Source organism: Eubalaena glacialis, chromosome 7 (assembly GCF_028564815.1).
Source record: "Eubalaena glacialis isolate mEubGla1 chromosome 7, mEubGla1.1.hap2.+ XY, whole genome shotgun sequence".
NCBI classification, from domain to species: domain Eukaryota; kingdom Metazoa; phylum Chordata; class Mammalia; order Artiodactyla; family Balaenidae; genus Eubalaena; species Eubalaena glacialis.
In genome coordinates this window covers 24558206-24579927 of record NC_083722.1, presented here as the reverse complement: position 1 = coordinate 24579927, position 21722 = coordinate 24558206, and the positions used below count along the sequence as shown (strand labels likewise).

Genomic DNA, 21722 nt, shown 5'->3' with positions numbered 1-21722 from the left:
GAAAAAGCAAGAGAAATACAGTGAAAGAGAGAGAGAAGAGAGGTTGTAACTTCTAATTAGACACAGTCCACTCAACATGACACTGTGAAAGTGTAAAAAAGATTATTAAAGGGCTTCCCTCGTGGCGCAGTGGTTGAGAATCTGCCTGCCAATGCAGGGCACACGGGTTCGAGCCCTGGTCTGGGAAGATCCCAAATGCCGCGGAGCGGCTGGGCCCGTGAGCCACAGTTACTGAGCCTGCGCGTCTGGAGCCCGTGCTCCGCAACAAGAGAGGCCGCGATAGTGAGAGGCCCGCGCACCGCGATGAAGAGTGGCCCCCGCTTGCCGCAACTAGAGAAAGCCCTCGCACAGAAACGAAGACCCAACACAGCCATAAAAATAAATTAATTAATTTTAAAAAAAGATCATTAAATATGATCACAACTGCTCATTTTTAACTTCCTTGAAAACAGAGGGAAGCAAGCATGGATCACAGGAAAACAGAAAAGAGAGAAACAGAATAGCAACAGTAGATGAATCATTTTTTATTCATCCTTCATTAATTAGAAAGTCTTTACTGAAAACGATTATTTTCAAATGACTGTATTAAAAAATGCACTGTAAAATTCACTGAAGTTGCGCGCGAGCTCGGCGTCCCCGCGGCGGGGTTGGCAGAACGCGGAAGGGGAGGAGGGAGCCCGCGGCGGCGTCGGCTACAGCCGTGAAATGGCGGAGACCGTGGCGGGTACCCGGCGGCTGATCACCAAGCCGCAGAACCTGAACGACGCCTGCGGGCCTCGCAGCAACTTCCTCGAGATCGATGTGAGCAACCCGCAGACAGTGCGGGTAGGCCGGGGTCGGTTCACCACCTACGAAATCAGGGTCAAGACAAATCTGCCTATTTTCAAGCTGAAGGAATCTGCCGTTAGAAGATACAGTGACTGAGTAGCTGCGAAGTGAATTAGAAAGAGAGATCAAGGTTGTAGTTCCCCCAGTCCCTGGGAAAGCATTTTTGCGTCAACTTTCTTTTAGAAGAGATGATGGAATATTTGTTAACAGTTTTATTGAAGAAAGGAAGCAAGGGCTGGAGCAGTTTATGAACAAGGTCGCTGGTCATCCTTTGGCACAGAATGAACGTTGTCTTCATATGTTTTTACAGGATGAAACTATAGATACAAGTAATGCTCCATCAAAAATAAGACATGCCTGAAATTTGGCAAGAAGGGGCAAAAAAAACTTCCCTTGACTATTAATGATTCATATGCACCAGTGAAGAAGTTCTAACTTTAGTATGCTGCATAAAAACTGGTGTAATATGCCTTCAGTATACTAAACTCATAATGCTCAGTTTTGTTTTGTTTTGGCAGTTGACAAGAAGTTAATTTGCTTTAGTGAAAAAAATCCCTCATTCCAGCCTTTCTATATAAATAGCCCTTTCTTGCTGTTTTAATGTGGTACACACTGTAGCTTCACAAACCTGTTACTCCAGTATAACCTGCGGTGTTCTAACTAAAATTACTCATTTGGTCTTACCTGCAGTTTTTGTGTCATGTTTGCTTCTTGAGTCTGATTAATAGAATTTTTCTCTTATCCCCTTTTTAATAGGTGGTGTCACGACCTAATTTATGTGTGGAAGCACTACACATTGGTTTCCAGTACCCTACACGTAAGATACACACTTGTGTGCAGAACGTATCTCCCTTCAGGCTTGTAATCCCCTTCACATGGAAGATCAGTGAGGAAAATCTTTATATTCTATATAAAAACAAAATCAAATTTATATACTAAAATCATTTGTCTAAAAATTTAGGTTGTTTTCAAATAAAAATAAAAATGTATTTCTGATACACAAAAATAAAATTCACTGAGGTTAAAATACTGGCATATCTGGTTTTATTGTGCTTTGCTTTATTGTGTTTCTCAGACAATGCTTTTTTCTACAAATTAAAGGTTTGTGGCAATCCTGCATACAGTAAGTCTATCAGCGCCGTTTTCCCAACAGCATTTGCTTATTTAGTGTCTCTGTGACACATTTTGATAATTCTTGCAATATTTCAAACTTAACTATATTTGTTATGGTGATCTGTGATCAGTGATCTTTGATGTTACTATTGAAAAAAGACTAAGATTTGCTGAAGGCTCAGATGATGGTTAGCATATTTTAGCAATAAAATATTTTAAAATTAAGGTATGTACTTTTTGAGATATAATCCTATTTCATACTTAATAGGCTACAGTATAGTGCAACTTTTAATGCAGTGGGAAACCAAAAATTTAGTATGACTAGCTTTATTGCAATATTCACTTTATTGAGGTGTCTGGAATTGAACCCACAGTATCTCTGAGGTATGCCTGTAGTGACAAGAACACTAGGGAAAATATCAATACTAATAAACGATTATACCTGATACGATAAACATATAATTCTATTAAAAATACAAATATTTTGTGAGATATTACTATGTGACATCACTATGTGTTTTGGTGCCCTTTATACTAATCTGTCCCCCAAACAGGATTGTGATTGACCTGAAAGAAAAGTAAGGACTTGAATTCTGGAGCTTCAAGTCCTTACCTGATGCAAGTAGAAGTCTCAAAAGGCAATGGAGTTAGCCAGATGTGAAAACAAACAGAGTAAGGATGTAAAATACCAGATCGTCTATTGTACAGTTTATTGGAGGTTCTCACTAGAGCAGTAAACTGAGAAAAATAGTAATATTGTAAATTAAATAATTAATTTAAAAACTGGATTAATTCATGTTCTATAGGTATAGAGCAGGGAAGAAAGTAGATACAAATTCCCACCTTTAAGGAGTTTACATTCTTGTGAAGGGAGATAATAAACATTAAATAAGTTAAATACGGAGTGCATTAAATGGTGATAAATACTGAGGAGAAGATAAAGTAGCAAAGGTAGATAAGGGTTGCATGAGGGTGGCAACATTAGACTGTTTGTCCAGGGAGAGTCTCACTGGAAAGGAGAATAAAGACCTGAGAGAGTCGTGGGAATATCTGGAGGAAGAGTATTCCAGGCGGAGGAAAGAGTAAGCAGAAAACAAAAGCAGCTTGGAGTATTCATGGAGCAGCAAGGAGACTGGTCTGGTTAGAGCAGGTGATCAAATGGGTGTGAGATGAGGTCAGAGATGGAGTCCCAGGGACTCCACTGAAGAGCCCAGTGGACCGACGTAAGGATTAGAGATGCAAGGAGAACCCATGGCAGAGTCTAGGTCCAACATAGCAGAAAGGGTTCAGAAGGTCACAGAATCTGAGGAGCATTGCGTCTAGGACTGAATTTGGGCAACTGAAGAAAACGCTTGAGGCAAGGAGACTGGTATCAGTGGATGAAGTTTTGAGAAAAAAAGAAGAGGAACCTATTCTGTAACAATCCTGGCTTAGTTTTATTGGTCTGTATAAATTATCAAGTGAACATAAAATTTCTTCCTCTTTCAGCAATAGATACTCTAGCTCAGGTTGATTTGCATGAAGAGAAATATAAAAAAAAGAAATCTAATCTCCCATTTATCAATTGATTTTCTGTGTATAAGCAATTATTTGTGCATTTATTCAAATGAGCAAATGAACAACTGCAGCTAAAGTATTGCTTTATAATCCTATAAGGTCCAGAGTCCAGAGTCTCCTCCTGCTTCTGATTAATTCCATACTGCACCTACCTTCAGAGCTCAGGAGCCAGAAACCTGATTTGCATGACTGAAAATTCTTTCTGACCCAAGGATATTGCCTTGGGTGGTATAATCTCTTCCCCCTGTGTTTGTAGAGGGGACACATAAAGACATTTCAAAATCCTGCCAACACAACTCAGAACCAAGTTGAGAATTTTCTGTGGGCCACAAGTGACAGTCGTGAAACAATTTCCTGCCAAAGATGGTTACTTATCCAATAGATCACTACAGAAGATTACCTATGACAAATGAAAATCATGAGGGTGAGTTTTATTTTTAGATATTGCTGTTATTGTTTGTGCTTGTCTGTGTGTGTGTGTGTGTGTGTGTGTGTATGTGTAGGAGAGAGAGAGAGAGAGACTAGGTCTAGTGCTTCTAAGAAAAGTATTTGAGTCACAAAGATAGAGCAGACCTCAGGGTACAAGACATAAGACTTGGATCTTTTACTCTCTCAAGTCTGATCAACCTGACTGCCACACATCCTTTTCTATATGTCATTAGAACATTACTTATTTCAAAAATATAAGCAGAAATTAGCAATTAATAAGTGTGCTATTTGCATTCTAAAGTAATGGAAAATTACCTTATAGGATTGAAAACCAATACTCTTATACTGGCCACTCTTCGTAATAATGAAATAAAAGCTTCTTTTAAGGAACGTGTTGCTGTGGAATTCCAAGATGCTTTTAATATTCATGGTAAATACATTTTAATGTGCAGTAATTGGGCATTTTAGGAGTAGAGATCCAACCTATAGTGGCTAATATTCTGATTCATAGTAAATCCTGAAAAAAACTGATGTATAATGAGACTGTGGGTAAGTAATTAACCTTCTCTGTTTGGAAAAATAAACAATCAAGGACAACTCATGGACAGATAGAGAGTGGGAAATGTTATTTCTGGCCACCAGTGGGGTATTATTCAAATTATCCTAACATAAGATTTATATAATGCTCTAAAAATTTTGTATGCAAGAATGTGGTATTGGACTACTTTGATGTTAACTTTAAACATTTAAGTGTTTTGCAATATTTAATGAACTCCTTTTTGTCACTGTTATTTTTTCAGTAGAATGGTTGGATTGTACAGGTAAATTTCCCCTATGTTTTCTTATGTACAAGACCATATTATTACACAAGCATTTTTTTTTGCTATTATTGACTATCTATTTAGAATCTAAAATTATACAAATATAACAGGAAAGGAAATGCAGTTTATGTTCTCTTCCTCAATGATGTTTATTTATCACTTTTGAAATTTAACACAATTTTTCTCATTGCCTTATTATGATTTTATATATATGTCATATACATAATAATATGCTTAATTTCAAAGCAATATTCAATAGTGGAAAAATATGAGGACCAAAAAAGCGACAGAAAATGAGAGTCATATGGGCAGGAGTAGATGCAGGAAACAATGTTGTTATAAAAGGACAAATCAATTTGAATGGAGTGGTAGATATTCAGATTATAGAAAATTGAAGAACATTGAAAAGTGAGCAGCTGATTTAGCGATGTCACTGCTGTTGACCATTGCCAGCAAATTTACAATGTAATATTAGGAGAAAAAGTGGAATTATACATGACAGATAAGACAAAGGCAGGTGATCTGGCAATTTTTTGAGGAAGAAGATTGGATGCAAGAACAAAGATACCAACAGATGATATGACCATTTATCTAGGAGATCTGGACCAAACTTCCTGGTCAAACAGTACCAATAGTAATTATGTAAATAAATCCAATTCTCTCAGGCATTTCTCAGGCATTTGGCTGAGAAATAAGTAGAAAATTGTTGGCCTCTAGCAAGAAGAAAAATGATAATATGGACAGGAAGTGAGAATATAACTGAGTCATGTTTCAGCCAGTTTAATAAATTAAAGATGGCTACATCTTGATTACTTAAATTCTTGGAATTCTTGGAATTTGTCTCAATTACTTAAATATTTTTAAAAAACAACAATTAAATAATCTGAATGACATGAGACCATATTATCTTCAAATGCATTTTCTGAAAAAAATTTAAACATGTAGAATTTACATTCAGAATGAATGAGTTTTTTCTATAATTTTTAAAGGCTACACTCAATTTACAGTTATTACAAAACATTGGCACAGGAAAAATATATTTCCTGTGTTGTATAATGCATCCTAGCAGCCTGTCTTGCACTCAGTAGTTTGGACCTCCCACTCCCCCACCCCTATATTGCCCCTCCCTCCTTTAAAATTGTTTATAAAAAAAGAATGAATGAGTTTTTTCATACAGGCTTTCAAAGTAAAGATCAGATTCAAAGATGAAAAAGGATTTTCCCTGTTTATTGCTCATTTCTCAGATTCTTGCTTTTTGTCATAAAATTTGATTCTCTTCGATGTGATTGTCTCCACGTAGTGATGCATTTACCTCACCAAATAAAATTTCAGATTTCATCTTTTATATATTATTTTAAAGTACTGACATGTACTCAAATTTTAATTTCCAGGAAATCAATTGGAAAAGCTAGGTGAGTTCTTTTATTACTCTTTATTCAAAATTGTGTTGGATTTTTAGTCAAATTTAAATCTTCAGGTAACTCATCTCCTTACCTCTATTAGTTTGCAGTTAGATGTTTTAAATATAGAATTGAAACACACATAATTGAAATATTTAAGTGTATCATTTTTTACTGTGTCTCTTTTTATTGAAGTATAGTTGATTTACAATATATTAGTTTCAAGTGTACAACTTATTGATTTGATGTTTTTATATATTATACTCCATTTAAATTATTATATAATATTGGCTATATACCCTGTGCTGCATGTTACATTCTGATATCGTATGTATTTATATCTAGTAGTTTATACTTTTAATCCCCTTCTCTTATCTACCTCCTTCCCCAAATTTCTTCCCACTTGTGACCACTAGTTTGTTCTCTGTATCTGTGGCGGTTTCTCTTTTGTTGAATTGTTTTGTTTTTTTAGATTCAACATATAAGGGAAAATATACAGTATTTTTATTTCTCTGTCTGACTTATTTCACTGAGCATAATACCACCCAGGTCCATCCATGTTATTGCAAATGGCAAAATTTCATTCCTTTTTTATGGTTGAGTAATATTCCATATATATATTCCATAGATATATGAAAAAAATTTCAAAATAAAAAAATATGTAGAAGATGGAATTTCTTACACAACTGCCTAGAAAACACATTAACATTTTATTTTGCTCTTCTGGTTGATTCAGTGCCTAATGTACAAATTTATTTGTTTAATTTCAAAAGGGGAGGAGAATGATAACAAATGATAACTCTTTAATATAATCATACTCCTTCCTTTGCAGCACCAAGAATATGACCCTCTTTACCACATTCAAGGCTTAGGACTCCTGGGTGTGTCTGAGGCCCCTCACAAAGCAGGGAGCAAGGCCTGAAAGATGTCTGGTTCTGGCTGAGCTGGAATGTGATATGGAGTCTTATATGGGAAGGTAGCTTCATGGTAGGATGAATGGTTAAGAGTCAAAGTGAGAGCCAAAGAGTAAAAAGAAAAAAGAGAGATGGTTGTGAAAAAGCAAAAAGAAGGTCCAAATGTGTCATAAGATTCTGAAACAATATTAGGAGGCTGAGTATGTAGCTAATCTGACAATGAAAGCAAAAACTAAGGGTTCTCCGAGTAGACAAATAGGAGACTAATCTGGTAGTATGCTGCATGAATACTTTACCACAGACTACTGCTGTTGACATTTCACTAGCTTGAATACATTTTTGAAACTTGAGCTCCTTTTAGATCCATTTACTTTCCCTCATTCATAATTATATTAAATATAGCCTCTATATACATTGAGAAGCACATCACATAATGTTATAACTTTTGCTTCAACCATCAAATGTATTCCAGAAAACTCAAAAGGAAAAGGAAAATCTATCATATTTGTCCATATTTGTTCTCCTTCCTTGTTCTGTCTTCCTTACTGATGTTCCAAGATTCCTTGTTTTATCATTCCCTTTCAATTTCAAGACTTTATTTAGCCATTCCTTTAGGACAGGTCTGCTGGCAAGAAATTCTCTTAGTTAACCTTAATCTGAAAATGTCTTTATTTCCCTTTCATTCCTAAAGGGTGTTTTCACTGAGTAGAGAATTCTGATTGAGTTATTTTTTTTTCAGCACTTTAAAAATATTCTGCCACTTCCTCTGATTTCCGTGGTTTCTGATTAGAAATCTACTGTAATTCAAATAATTTTTCCCATAAAGTTAAAGAATCATTCCTCTACCTTCAAGATTTTTTTCTCATTAATTTTCAGAAGTTGGATTATGACGTGTCTCAGCATGGATTTATTCAGGTTTATCCTATTTGTGGTTTTTTCAGCTTATTGGATATATAAGTTAATGTCCTTTGTCAAATTTGGGAAATTTTCAGCCATCATTTCTTCAAATACTTTTTCAGCTCCACAGTCTTTCTCCTCTCCTGGGACCCCAATGACGTATACATTAGATCTTTTGTTATAGCTCCACAGGACCCTGAGTCTTTATTCATTTATTTCAGTCTCTTTGTTGTTCAGATTGGATAATTAGTATAGTACTATCTTCAAGTTCACCGACTAATTCTTCTGCCATCTCTATTCTCTGCTAAGCCTATCCAGTGAGTATTTTATTTTGGACATTGTATTTTCTTAAATTTCTATTTTGTTCTCCTTTCTATTTATTTACTGAGACTTTCTATGTTTTTTGATTTGTTAAAAGTGTGTTCATAATTGCTTATTTTTACGATGACCACCATGAAATCCTTGACAGATCATTCAAATGTCTTTGTCATTTTGATGTTGATGTGTATTGATTGTCTTTTTTTAATTTGAGATGATATTTTCTTGGTTCTCCCAGGTATGAATTGTAATTTTCTATTGTATCCTGGACATTTTGGGTCTTACATTACGAGACTATGGATTTTATTTACATCATCTATTTTATCAAGGCTCAAATGGCACCAAATGTATGAGAAAAAGAAGATATCTCATATTGCTAAGTGAAGGTGGAACTACAGATTCCCCACTCAGCATTAACACTGTGGAAGGAGAGAGGCACTTTGTTACTGCTGTGTAGGGCTGAAGGCTCAGGCTCCCCTCTGGTCCTCTGCTGACACGACCTCACCTGGTAGAGTGAGGGCCACCTCATTATTGTTCTCTGTGTGATCTCCATTGACTTGGTGGCAAGGCAGCGGGACTGGCCTCACGGCTGCTGGATGGGAATGAAAGTTCCAGCTCTCCACTTTGCCTTCACTGACAACAGCCAGGACGAGAAGGGGTACATTGTTAGCTGAGTGAAGGTGAACCTCTAGGCTCCTCAGTCTTTGCTGAATAGCGGAAGTGGGGCTACAGTTTTCTCTGTGGTGTTTGGTTGGAGTAGGGGAGTTATTGTCTAAAAGTTTTCATTTTGTTAGATTGCCTATTCCTGGTCCTGTGATCACAAAGAGCAGGCTTTCCCTGGGGATTAGTTTATCTTCGCCCATTGGCATTTCTGGGTTGTTGGCTTCTCCAGCACCCAGCCAGGGATATATTAGGGGCAAAAAAAAAAAACCGGAGAACTCACTACGTGTCATTTTTGACACCTTTCAGAGTCTTCTTGTATTTGTTTTATATATATGTATATATATGTACAGTTTCAGGCTTCAGTTATTATGAGGTATAGGGAAAAGTGTGTCTATTCCATTTTGTCCCAGAACTAGGTAATCCCTTGGTTTCTTAATTGACTGATGATATTGTTTCTAATGTCTTCAACCATTTGAACAAACGTTCTCACCAAACAACTAATAGACTTGAGTTTATTTTCTCTGGACACATTTCTTTGGCTTCTTCAATCAAACACAATTTATCTCACTCACCTTTGGTTGATGGTGTCTCTTACTTGACTAAAAACTGAGTTATTAAAAACTTTCTTTGGTTGCAGCATCATTTTTCCTTTCATATTTTCATGAAAAAATATTTTCTATAAGGAGATATTTATTTTTAAATTTTATAATTTTTCCCACAGTTGCTTTATGATAATTTGAAAATATTATAATGAGTGCTAGTCTGGTAATGCCAGTGTATATTGTTATCTTTTAGCAAAGCTACAGTATCTTTGCATAATAAATATATATAATTCAATAATAAAATAATCCACACTCTAATGTACCTTAAAATGTTTTATTCAAAGTCTACTTTTTTTCTCCTTTGCTTGTTTTGACATGATTATGGTTCCCTGGTAATAAAACAAAGATATAAAATAAAGTGTTGTAGTGCTGTGACAGTCCAGCCACTCAAAATGATGTGGAGTTATAACTGTGTCACTGCACTTCGTCTTGATGCAACTACTCATCTCTGTTACTGTAGTGAAAAAGCAGCTATAGACCATATGTATATGAATAAGCACAGCTGAGTTCAGTGGACAGCAAAATTTGAATTTTTTATTTTTGTGTCACAAGTACTATTCTTTTCATTTTTCCAATGATATAAAAATGTGAGATCCATTCTGAAATCACAAGCCTTCCAAAAATGTATGTCAGACTTGAGTTGGCCAATCCCTGCCGTAGATCACGTTTAGCTTCATAGGATACAGCAAAGTGATGAGGGCATATCTGGAATTTGGCAGAGATCCCCTCATTTATTGTGAAGTGTCCACACTCAGCAATCCTTCACAACCCATGGGAGAAGCACTTCTCTAACCCCTGGTCTACCCTGAGATATTCAATCCCACACTGTTTTCTGAGTGGCTGCTGCAATCCACCCCTGTGATACTTAGAAGTAATGAGATCCCTCAAGTCTATCTATGAAGATTGAAACTTGGTCATAGACCTACAGGTTACTTGAAGTATAGAATAAAACTTCTATTGTAGAAACAGCAATAAGATTGGGCTGAATGGTAATAAGAAAATTCTCTGGCATACCTTTTTCAGAATCTCACCCCAAAGTAGATGACGTAGACACTTTCCCTGCAACTTGCCTTCTCTACCTCTTAGTGATGTTCTTTATTATTAATGTATCCTGGGAGGAATATCGCAAAAATGGTAAGTTACTAAATATTTAAATAATTAAAGTCATGACATCTTAAGAGAACTGTCCACTACTCTGACAGACTTTGACGTGGTTCCTGAGTGGTGATGATAACAGAGAGGAGCAGAGTATGAACTTCCCATTATAAAAGCAGAATTGGAGCCAAGAGATGTGGCAGTCTCATTCCATTGTTTACTTTTTGCTTTTGATGGGAGCTCATTCATTTTGTTCTGGACAACACAGTTTAAGAGTCTGACAAACTGCAAGTCATCAAGTGTACCATTCCCCCAAATTGCAAAGCTTCTAAAAACACTTCTTTTAAATTAACAGAGTAAATAAATAAATAGTTGAAATTTCTCAACTATTTTGATAACCCTTCATTGAGAGTAGATTCTTTCAGTCTCTCAGTTTCTCTCTCTCTCTCTCTCTTCAGAGTTATTTCAACTGTTAGCATAAGAAATAACTGCTTGAAGTTGTAAAGAGTCATATTTGAGCTCTATATATAAGGAAATATTTTAATGGTGAGACCTTTTTCATTATTTAATATACCTGAAAAAAAGGTCATGAGTTGACTAACCACTGATACCATTTAATTGAAATCTTAATGGTCATACACAGAATTGTTTTTCTTATATTAAAGAGTAGATTTCTAAATCAGATGGAGGATTGAATTATATTTTATCATAAAGAATGTGCAAGTGTAAAGAAGAAATCCTATATTCTCAAGCACGGTTTGTAGGGTGATGTTAAGAAAACTTTTACCACAGAGTTTTCACAATTTTTAAAGTTGCTGTAAGAAAAAAATTATCTCCTTAGAAAAATAAAATGTGCAATATTTTACAAATTCAAAAATGCTGAATATGCAGAAATATTCAAAGAAACACACTGGGAATGTTTTCAGTATAGATTCTTAGATGGCATTAGGAATCAATGAGTATTAATGAATGAAATCCCACAAAAATATTTTATTCTAAAAACAAACACACTGGATTTAAATAAATGTTCTTAAATAAAATCAAGACAAAATTTTTAAAAGCTCAATTTAAATGAACATAGTCAACACAACAGAAAAATGGATATTGGCACAATACAGGAAGCAAAATTTGAACAAATATCTTTTAAAATTCCTAATAATAGATTAAAGCAATCAATACAGTATTAGAATCTACTTCAAAGGATAGAGCCACACAATCCAACTGAAGGAATTCAAACATCATAGCTATGTAAGGGCTAATTGCAAATATTTCACTGAGGACTATTATAGAACAGGCAACAGGAAAGCTACTGTTCTACTCTCTTAGGCTGATAAAAGAGATGGATATGGAACCCCTAAAATCCTCCAATGGGGTTTTGACCTGGGTCCAGATTTGTGACAGCAGCAGTGGCAACAGCAACAGAAGTGACATCAGTGGCTGTAGCTGTGGGAAAGAGGAGGAGGTTCTCATGTGTGCAGTGAGAGGGCCTGCAATGGAGACCAGCTTGCCCATCTGTCCCCAGAGCCTATTCCTGTGACATCTGCATAAATATTAACTCTCTGTTCTGAGTGTTGGAAGAGAAACAAATATTCATAGTAACTTTATTTATATTAGCAGAAAATTGTACACGAAGCAAATACCTTTCAACACTTGAAAGGTTAAATAAACTGTTGTACATCCATACAATGGAATAGTATTCAGCAGTAAAGTGGAGCAGACTATTGATTCATACAGCAAACCTTTTGGACTTACACTGTTCTTTGTGAAAAAAAAGTCTATTTCAAAAGATTATATATTATATCATTCTATTTGTATAACATCTGAAAAATTACATAACTATAAAGATGGAGTATAGATTAGTGGTTGACAGGGTACAAGAGCTGAACAGGGTTGTGGAGTAGGAATATAAAGAGATTGTATGAGATATTTTCTTTGTGTTATGGAATATTTCTGTATCTTTACTGTGGTGGTAGTTACTTGACACTGTATAGGGTGAAACATTATATAAACACAGACATACATACACACCCAGACACACATACACATCAATGCATGGCAAAACGGTGAAAGCTGAATGATACATGTTGTATAGTTAATAATATTGTACCCATGTTAATTTATTGGCTTTGATATTTTGCTATAAAGATGTTATCTATCATTAGTGGAATATGGATAAAGGACACACAGGGCTTTATATGTAAAAAAAAAGGAAGGAAAAGAAGACTATGATTGCCATGCTATATCAGATAAAGTAGAAGAAACTAGAAATGAAAGAAAAAGAAATTCACAACAGAGAAAAACGAACTAAAAAACCCAACCAAATCAAAATTTTAGAGCTGAAAAATATATCTGAAATGTAAATATTACTGAATTGACACAATAGCAGAATGTAGGTGACAAAGTAAAAGATCAGAAACTGGAAGACAAATCTATAGAATTTTTTTTTTATCTGAAGAATAAAAAGGAAAATAAACAATGAAGAGAGCTGTGGAGAAACTATAAGGTAATACCAAAAGTTCTAACACAAAAATCATGAGATTCCCAGAGGAGAGAGCAAGATTGAGGCATAAAATGTACCTGAAAAAGAATGTCAAAAATTTCTCAAACTTGGTGATGATTTACACTTAAGGTTGCAAAATGCTTGGCAATATACAAGAAGAATAAACTTCAAGAATAGCTACATGCCTAGATATATCACAATCATAATTCTTGAAAACCAAAGATAAAGAAATAACTCCTGAAAGTTTCTAAAGGAAAACAGCAGAGAAGAAATTACTTAAGATCAGGTGGTTTCACATCAGAAATCATAGGAGTAAGAATACAGTGCATCAATAGCATTCAAATGCTGAATGAGAAGACTGTCAACCCAGTAGTCTATATATCCAGTGAAAATAGACTTCAGTGATAAAGACAAAATTAAGACAATCATGTATGGAAGGAAGGAAAGTCAAGGAATTTATCAGAATATTTGTTTAATAAGAAACTGTAAAGGAATTTCTGCAAGCTTAAGGGAAATGACACCAGAGGGAGTAATAGAGAGGAAAGGAAGGACATGGTGGATAGAAATAAGATGAAGAGTTTGTCTATTTCAGTTTTCATTCTGAAAATAAAAAATTTCTTCTATTTTTTTTAGAAGACATGAAGAAAGAGAAAGGTATTTTATCTTCATCTATGTACAAAGGATTTGATTAATTAATAACCTAATCAATTTAAACTTCTTAATTCATTTGTAAATTGTATCAATTTATTGGAAACAAATGAATTTATCTAATCTGTTTATTCAGAGAAAGGAAGGAAGGAAAAGGAGAATTTATCTCCACCCAAGTGGAAAATATATAACTGAAGAAAAATCAAACCTGGATTGTATAAAAGCAATGTTTAGTACCTTGGCATTATGTAAAATAGAGTTTTGCCCACAAAAGAATTAATATTTGATCCTCTGTAATTTTATTTGTGAATTACTTCAGTTATTTTAATCAATATTTATCTTACTTGTTTTGCAGAGAAAATAAAAGAAAATGGTGAGTTTCAAATTTTGATCCACTTACAAAGATATCATTGCAGCAAACCCAGTTTTAGACAATAGTAAGGAAAAGGTTCCAGTATCTTCACACTGTATAAGAAAAAACTTCCCCCGGTATACCAATCTATTTGAAACTCTGTTCTATTTGCAATTTGCTTCAATTTAATCTGTAATAAGTTTGTTCCTATTTGTTTTTCCAAATTGTCAACATTTTTATCTAATATTTTTTTTCAGAGACAATGAAGGAAGAAAATAAGCCAGAGCAAGGTAGGCCTTTTATCTTCACATAAATATAAATTATGTAACTAAAGCAATGTCAGCCCTTGACTCTATGAGAGTAACTCTATGGGTATTTTGGCATTTTGTTAGAACCAAGGGCTTTGTTCATGAGTAAATGAATTGATTAGACCCTCTGTTATTTCATTTGTAGATTTCTTCTACTGATTTATTTTTTACTTCTATTGAGGTAAAATTTATATAACATTAAATTAACAATTTTGAAGTGTACAATTCAGTGGCATTTGGTACATTCACAATATTGAGTAACTATCACTTCCATCTAGTTCCAAAATAATTTTATCACCCTAAAAGTAAATTCCGTACTCGTTAAGAAGTCACTTCTCATTCCCTTACTCCTTAGTCTCTGGCAACCACTGGTCTGCTTTCTGTCTCTGTGATCTCATATGCATGAGATTATACAATATGCCACCTTTTCTGTCTGCCTTCTTTCACTTGCATAAAGTTTTTGAGGTTCAGTCATGTTGTAACGTGTATCTGTACTTCATCTCTTTTTAAGGCTGAGTAACAGTTCGTTGTATGGGTATACCACATTTTGCTTATCCATAAGTTGTTGATGGGCATTTGGGCTTTTTATACCTTTTGATTATTGTGAATGGTGTTGCTTTGGATATTTCTATACATGTATTTGCTTGAATGCCTGTTTTCAAGAATTGGGGGTTTATATACTTATCAACTGCTGGGTTATATGGTATACATTTTTTTTACTTTTTGAGGATCTGCTAAACTGTTTCCCATAGAGATGACACCATTTTACATTATAATCAGCAATGTATTAGAGTTCCAGTTTCTCTCCAATCTCAATAACACTTGTTATTTTTCAATATTTAAAATTATAGCCATACTAGTGCCCGTAAAGTGGTATCTCATCGTGGTTTTGATTTGCATCTCCCTAAAGACAAAAGAAGTTGAGCATCTTTTCATATGCTAGTTGGCATTCCTTGGAGAAGTATCTATTCAAGTCCTCTGCCATTTTTAAACTGGGTTCTTTTTCTTTTTGTCGTTGAGCAGTAAGAGCTTTTTTCTACGTATATTTCTGATACTGGGCCCTTAAAATATATAATTTGCAGATATTTTCTCCCATTCTGTACCTTGTCTCTTCACTTTTTCATCTTTTGATGCACAGAAGTTTTCAAGTTTTTTATTAAGTCCAATTTCTCTGTTGTTTTTTCTTTTGTTGCTTGTGCACTGGTGTCATTTCTAAGAATCCGTTCTCAAACCCAAGGTCATGAAAATGTAACTTCATGTTTTCTTTTTAGAGTTTTACAGTTTTAAGCTCTTGCATTTAAGTCTGATTCATTTTGAGTACATATTATGAATGTAGTAGAACATAAAACAGTGAATAAGAGAGTGAATTAATTACATGAATTAATAGTCAGAGGTTTTTCATGATGTTAAATGACTAATTGGATTTTCAAATAATGTGGTTGAAAAAAAATATATATATATGTAGTATACTCTGTTTAACTTTTTGAGGGTCAGCCAAACTCTTTCCATAGTCTTGCTACGTATTACACAGTATTACATAGCACAACATAGTATCAGGATTTGAGAGTGCTGCTGTACTCTAATGCTTCGTTCTACTGAAAATTTCTTTCTCTAAAAACAAAATACACAGGCAAATGCATGCCCCATTTTTTCTCTTTTATCACATATTAAGTTAAATTAAAAGAAAATAAATTATTTATGAATCATTGGAGTAGGTTGGTTAAAAATAACTAGCAATTATATGCTTAAAACTTTCTACTGGAGAGACCTGGTAATGGGAGAATTATATTATAATGAAAGTCAAAGCAAGTAACAACAAAGAGAATGAGAGAGGCGCCATATGCAGACGGAACAGTTTTACATTTTATATATAGAAAATAGAAAATGTGTATTATTAGTACATAACAGAGCAACAGTGATCATAAAACAGAAGAGGAGGCCTACCCTCCTGTATTAACCTTTAACGATTTCCAGACGTATCAATGTCAAAGGCAATGAAGAATTAGAATGCATCATGGAGTTGAAAATAGGGTGTACATGGAAACAACTTTTATGAATTTTCCCAGTATGAATTTTACTGCCATATACTCAATAATCTAGGAACTTGCTCATCACACAAACAAAAGACAACTAATACTTCATCTTTATAAAAATTGAATTTCTCTAAAGAAAAAAATTTCTTAAACTATCTGTTACTTAGAAGGGCTCCAAAATATGGCTGGCTCTACCTCTTATGATCCTAAGGAGGAATTCACCTTTTATCGAGCTATTTCCAGAGACAAAGGATGTCCAGTTTGCTTTTAAATGGCCTTACTTTTAAATATGAATTCATTACTAAGCCTCACCCATCATTTGACATGTTGTTCAACAAAGAAGATGAAAAGCTATATTTAAAAATGATGCTGAGGACTCCCCTGGTGGTGCAGTGGTTGGGAATCCACCTGCCAATGCAGGGGACATGGGTTCGAGCCCTGGTCTGGGAATATCCCACATGCCATGGAGCAACTAAGCACTGCGCCACAACTACTGAGCCTGTGCTCTAGAGCCCACGAGCCACAACTACTGAAGCCTGCGCACCTAGAGCCCATGCTCCCCAATAAGAGAAGCCACTGCAATGAGAAGCCCGCACACCGCAACGAAGAGTAGCCCTCGCTTGCCGCAACTAGAGAAAGCCCGCATGCAGCAACGAAGACCCAACGCAGCCAAAAATAAAATGTAAATAAATAAATTATTTAAAAATGATGCTGAGCTGCCTAGAGATAATACAGAGAACAGAACAGATTATTTTATTGGATAAAATAGTTAATTTTGATGTCAGACAGACTTTGGATAAAGTTCTGACTCTGAAATAAGCAACTGTGGGGAACTCAGCAAGTAATGTATCCTTGCTGTAACCTCAGTTTACACTTCTGCGTAAGTGTAATAACTTACCCGGAGCACTTTTGATGATCAAATGTAATGCTACTTCTAAAGCATGTATCACAGAGTCTAGTATGGGGAAAGCACTCAATGAATGTCAATGGTAATTGTCATGATGGTGGTGATGATGGTGATGATAGCAATGATGTTATTAAGTCTTAATAAGGACTTTAGGAAATCATTTTGTGGGATTTTAAGTTCAGTCATGATAAATTAAAAATTCTTTATCTACTTTACCACTTGGCAAAGAGCAATGTTGACCCCTATATATTTTACAGTAAAACACCCAGAAAATAAATATGTTTTTTCTCTCTAAAGTGGCTAACCTATTATATATAGAATAGGTGAAGAGATTTTGGGGAAGATTTTTGTGTTTGTTTTGTTTCTGTTTCATAGTGATTTTTACATTACTCTTTTTTATTTTTCAGATCAAATTAAGAAAGAAAACGGTAAACTTTAATGATTTTTTACAAAATATGATCTTCATATTAGCTGTTTCATAAGAATTCTTATATTACTGTTTTTATTTTTTCAGATCAACTTAGGAAAGAACATTGTAAACTTTAATGATTCTTTACAAAATACGATCTTCCTATTAGCTGTTTCATAAGAATTCTTATATTACTCTCTTTTTTTTTTTCAGATCAACTTAGGAAAGAAAACGGTAAACTTTTTTTTTTAATTTATTTATTTTTGGCTGTGTTAGGTCTTCATTGCTGTGCGTGGGCTTTCTCTAGTTGTGGCGAGGGGGGCTACTCTTCACTGTGGTGCACGGACTTATCATTGCAGTGGCTTCTTTTGTTGCAGAGCATGGGCTCTAGGTGCGTGAGCTTCAGTAGCTGTGGCACGCGGGCTCAGTAGTTGTGGCGCATGGGCTTAGTTGCTCCGCGGCATGTGGGATCTTCCCCGACCAGGGCTTGAACCCGTGTCCCCTGCATTGGCAGGCAAATTCTTAACCACTGAACCACCAGGGAAGCTCAGAAAATGGTAAACTTTAATGACAATTTATAAGATGTGATCTTTCTATAGTGATTTTTTTTGCTTCCTCCCTTTTCCATTCCTCCTACTTCCTCTGTATAATTTTCTCTTTTGTGATTTTTATTCATTCTTACTGTATTACAACTTCCGTTACCTGTTTCTCTCTTTGTTCTTCCCTCGTCAGTTAACTTACTTTTCCCATTCTTCTCTTTATCTAATGTATTATTTTTTGATTTTCTCCATGCCAACAATAACTCCTTCTCATGGCTCTGAGATGAGCAAAATGTTAATGAGAATATATCTGAAAGAGCTCTTGTGGTGCTTACTGTACCCACAGTCTGATTCTAAGAAAAATACAAAAGCTCTTCTATGCAGGACACTTTTTAAAAAGTACAGTAGATTGTTCCTTGTAGAGAACACTACTGTTTTCTACCTTGTGATTGAAACCTCAACTGGCTGGACCAGGGGTGGAGATTTATGGCATAGTGTTACGGAGTCTTCATTTTGCATTTAAACAGACCTGGGTTCAAATCATTGATCTGTCCATTTACCAACAGAAACTTCTTCATATTATTCACCCCTTTGATCCTCAGATCTTTCTTTTTTGAACAGAGGAGCACTACTTCACAATTATTTTGCTAGTATTAATTAATTACATAAAGCCTTTAGCAAATATTTAAGTCACTGGAAAATTGAATAGCTTGTATTGCATGACAACATTGCAGGTGATGATAATCATGACTCTCAGTATTCTAAACTAGATTAAAAAGAATAATTCATGGAGGAATTTGATAATTTCCCTCTTGAATTTTAACTGTAAAATTATCTATATTAACACATAATATATTTTCTTTCTTTTTTTTTGAAATGTGTTGGAGAAAACAGTATATCATCCTTCCAAGTGAGTTTAATTTTTCTTTTCTCTGTAACATTAAAATGAAGTTTTTACTTTTGTTTTTCAGAAAAATTGCAAAAGGAAATTGGTAATTGTATTCTAATAGTTAAATATTTGCAAGATTATGTCCTCCTCTGGTGTTCCCTTGCTTCACTTCATTCTTTCCCCTTAACTCCTTATTTTAGGTATCTTTTGCATTCCCCTTTTGCCTCTGTATATTGCAACTATCATGTTAGGAATAATTTACCTGCTTACCTTGATTAAGTCCTTAAAATCATGTGATTCAACTTTATTTTATCCATGAAAATAATTTCGGAAGGGAGCAATGGCTTGACTAATGATAGCAATGATTATGATAAACTCCTCAGAAGAATGCATGTCTTTTTTTCTGTATCTTCATCTCTTTGAGAGTCCCCATCTTACATGTGCATCTCCTTTCAGATGAGAGGAAAGCTCAATTTAGGAATGGTAAGTAACTCAGAAGTTCTTTCATGGGATCAAATTCCACAAATAGTAAGACACCTAACCCTTTTCTAAACCTCCTTCCCAGAAAGAGTCAGGCATAATATATCATTGCATGTGCTCATTGTGTAGAAGCATAAATGGAAGAGAATCTGTAAAAGTGAGTTAACTCATTTTCATTCTTAGAGTATCTTTTTTACTGAGATAGAAAAGAAAAAAAATGTAATTGTTTTGATGGATATTTCCCAAGCTTTCCTTCCTTTCTCTTCACTTCCCTCACCACTCTTTTCTTTCCTGTTTCAGTCTTTGCCTCACTCTTTTCAATTCTTTATTCTTTCACATCTTTAGTCTTTGTCTCACTCTTTTCAATTCTTTATTCTTTCACCTCTGTTTTTCCTAATTCCTTACCTTTCTCCTTTCTGCCTTGCATTCCTTCCATTTAGTCCATTATTCTTTCTTTCTGTCTTCATTTCTCAAACTATCCACCTTTCTTTCCATCATTTCTTTATTTTCTATGTTCTCTTTTTCCCTTTTCTTCCTTCTCTTGCTTGTAGCTTGATTTTTCTTCTAACTTTACCTTTTTTCTGTACATATACACAAACCCAACCATTTTCAAGTTAAAGGGATGGTCACACCATGGTGAGGAAGGAAAGGGACAGAGAGATAAATAAGTAACTGAATACTTAGAGAATGCCAGTGATGAGAGAGGAAAAGATACGAGAAGGACCAGGGAAGGGTAATAACATTTTCTCATTTTGTTCACTTGCAGGCTGGCAGAAGACATCATTGTACCCCGGTGAGTACATTGGCCTGAAGATGATTCTAAGATATATAATTAAGCTCCTAAATTCTATGAAACATCATGCTAACTACCACATGACAGAGAAAAATATATAGAGCACAACTTGTGGTCCATAGCAAACATAGCAAAAATGATAATTTTTAAAGTATTTTTCTTCTCATCTCTTTCTCACCTCCATCTCACAAGACACAAGTTAATTAAAGCAGATACCAAGAAATGAAAGCAGAGTATAATTTTCTCTTCTGTGATTTTTATTTATTCTTACTATATTACAACGTCAGTACTCCTTGCATAACTCAAGGTTATGAATTTTTTTCTCTAATTTTTCTACTGAAAATTTTATAGTTTTAGCTGTTACCTTTAGGTCTATAACACATTTTGAGTTAATTGTTTTGTGTGGGTTGAGGGAAAGATCTAAATATGTCTTTTTGTATGTGGATATCCAATTGTGTTAGCACCAACTCTTGAAAAGAGTATACTTTTCCTCATTGAATTGCATTGGCCCCTTTTGAAAAAAATCAATTGATCATAAACTGACTTCTGGACTCAAAATTCTGTTCTGTTGCTCTAATTTAGTTTACTCTTCTCTTTTTTAGTCCTTTCAGGGAGAATACTCCTTTTCTACTTCAGACATTTAAAGCTCTAAATTTCCCTCTAGGAACTACTTTTAGCTGCATCCAATAAAGTTTGGTAGGTAGTGTTTTCATTTTTATTCAATTCAAAATATTTTCAAAATTTTCTTTTGATTTTCTTTTTGATCCACAGATTATTTATAAATATATTGACTAATATCCAAATGTGGTTTATATCTAAAATTTGCTTCTGTTTTTTATTCCTAATTTAATTTTATTGTAACAAGAGATCATCCTTTTATGGGCATTCTTTTATTAATCATTTGAAATATTTTTTCATGAATGAGTGTGTCCCAATTTGATGTGTGCCTTTGTTACTTTCCATGTAAAGTGATCATTTCTGACAATTTTTCCAGTCTTAATTGTTGCTTTTGGTGAGAGGCTTTGCTGAGCTATTTACTCAGCCATTCCAGGAGTACCCTTCATGTTATTTTTGACAACATTTTTCTCCAAATTTAGTAGGCTTCTCATACATTTCCTGACAGTTACTTTCATGTGTTAATAATCATATCCAAAATACAACTTTAGACATATTTGTCAATCTCATTTTTTTTCTTATATGTCTCCCTTTATGGTTGCTCACTTGAAG

At 34.6% G+C, this 21722-nt stretch overlaps 1 protein-coding gene across 1 annotated transcript; it reads left to right on the top strand.

Annotated features, from left to right (window-relative positions):
• Window positions 1–676: 676 nt before the first annotated feature.
• LOC133094404 (sorting nexin-3-like) lies at window positions 677–1189 on the top strand. The gene is made up of 2 exons (XM_061194959.1): window positions 677–861; window positions 953–1189. Exons 1-2 carry the CDS (start codon window positions 706–708, stop codon window positions 1187–1189), a joined length of 393 nt encoding a protein of 130 aa, XP_061050942.1. The 5' UTR covers window positions 677–705.
• Window positions 1190–21722: the final 20533 nt, after the last annotated feature.

Excerpts from the sequence above, each read along its gene's own strand:
- LOC133094404 (XM_061194959.1), top strand. The coding sequence starts at position 706 with ATGGCGGAGACCGTGGCGGGTACCCGGCGGCTGATCACCAAGCCGCAG. Across the intron at positions 862-952 it reads TCACCACCTACGAAATCAGG|ATCAAGGTTGTAGTTCCCCC; the intron begins GTCAAGACAAAT and ends TTAGAAAGAGAG.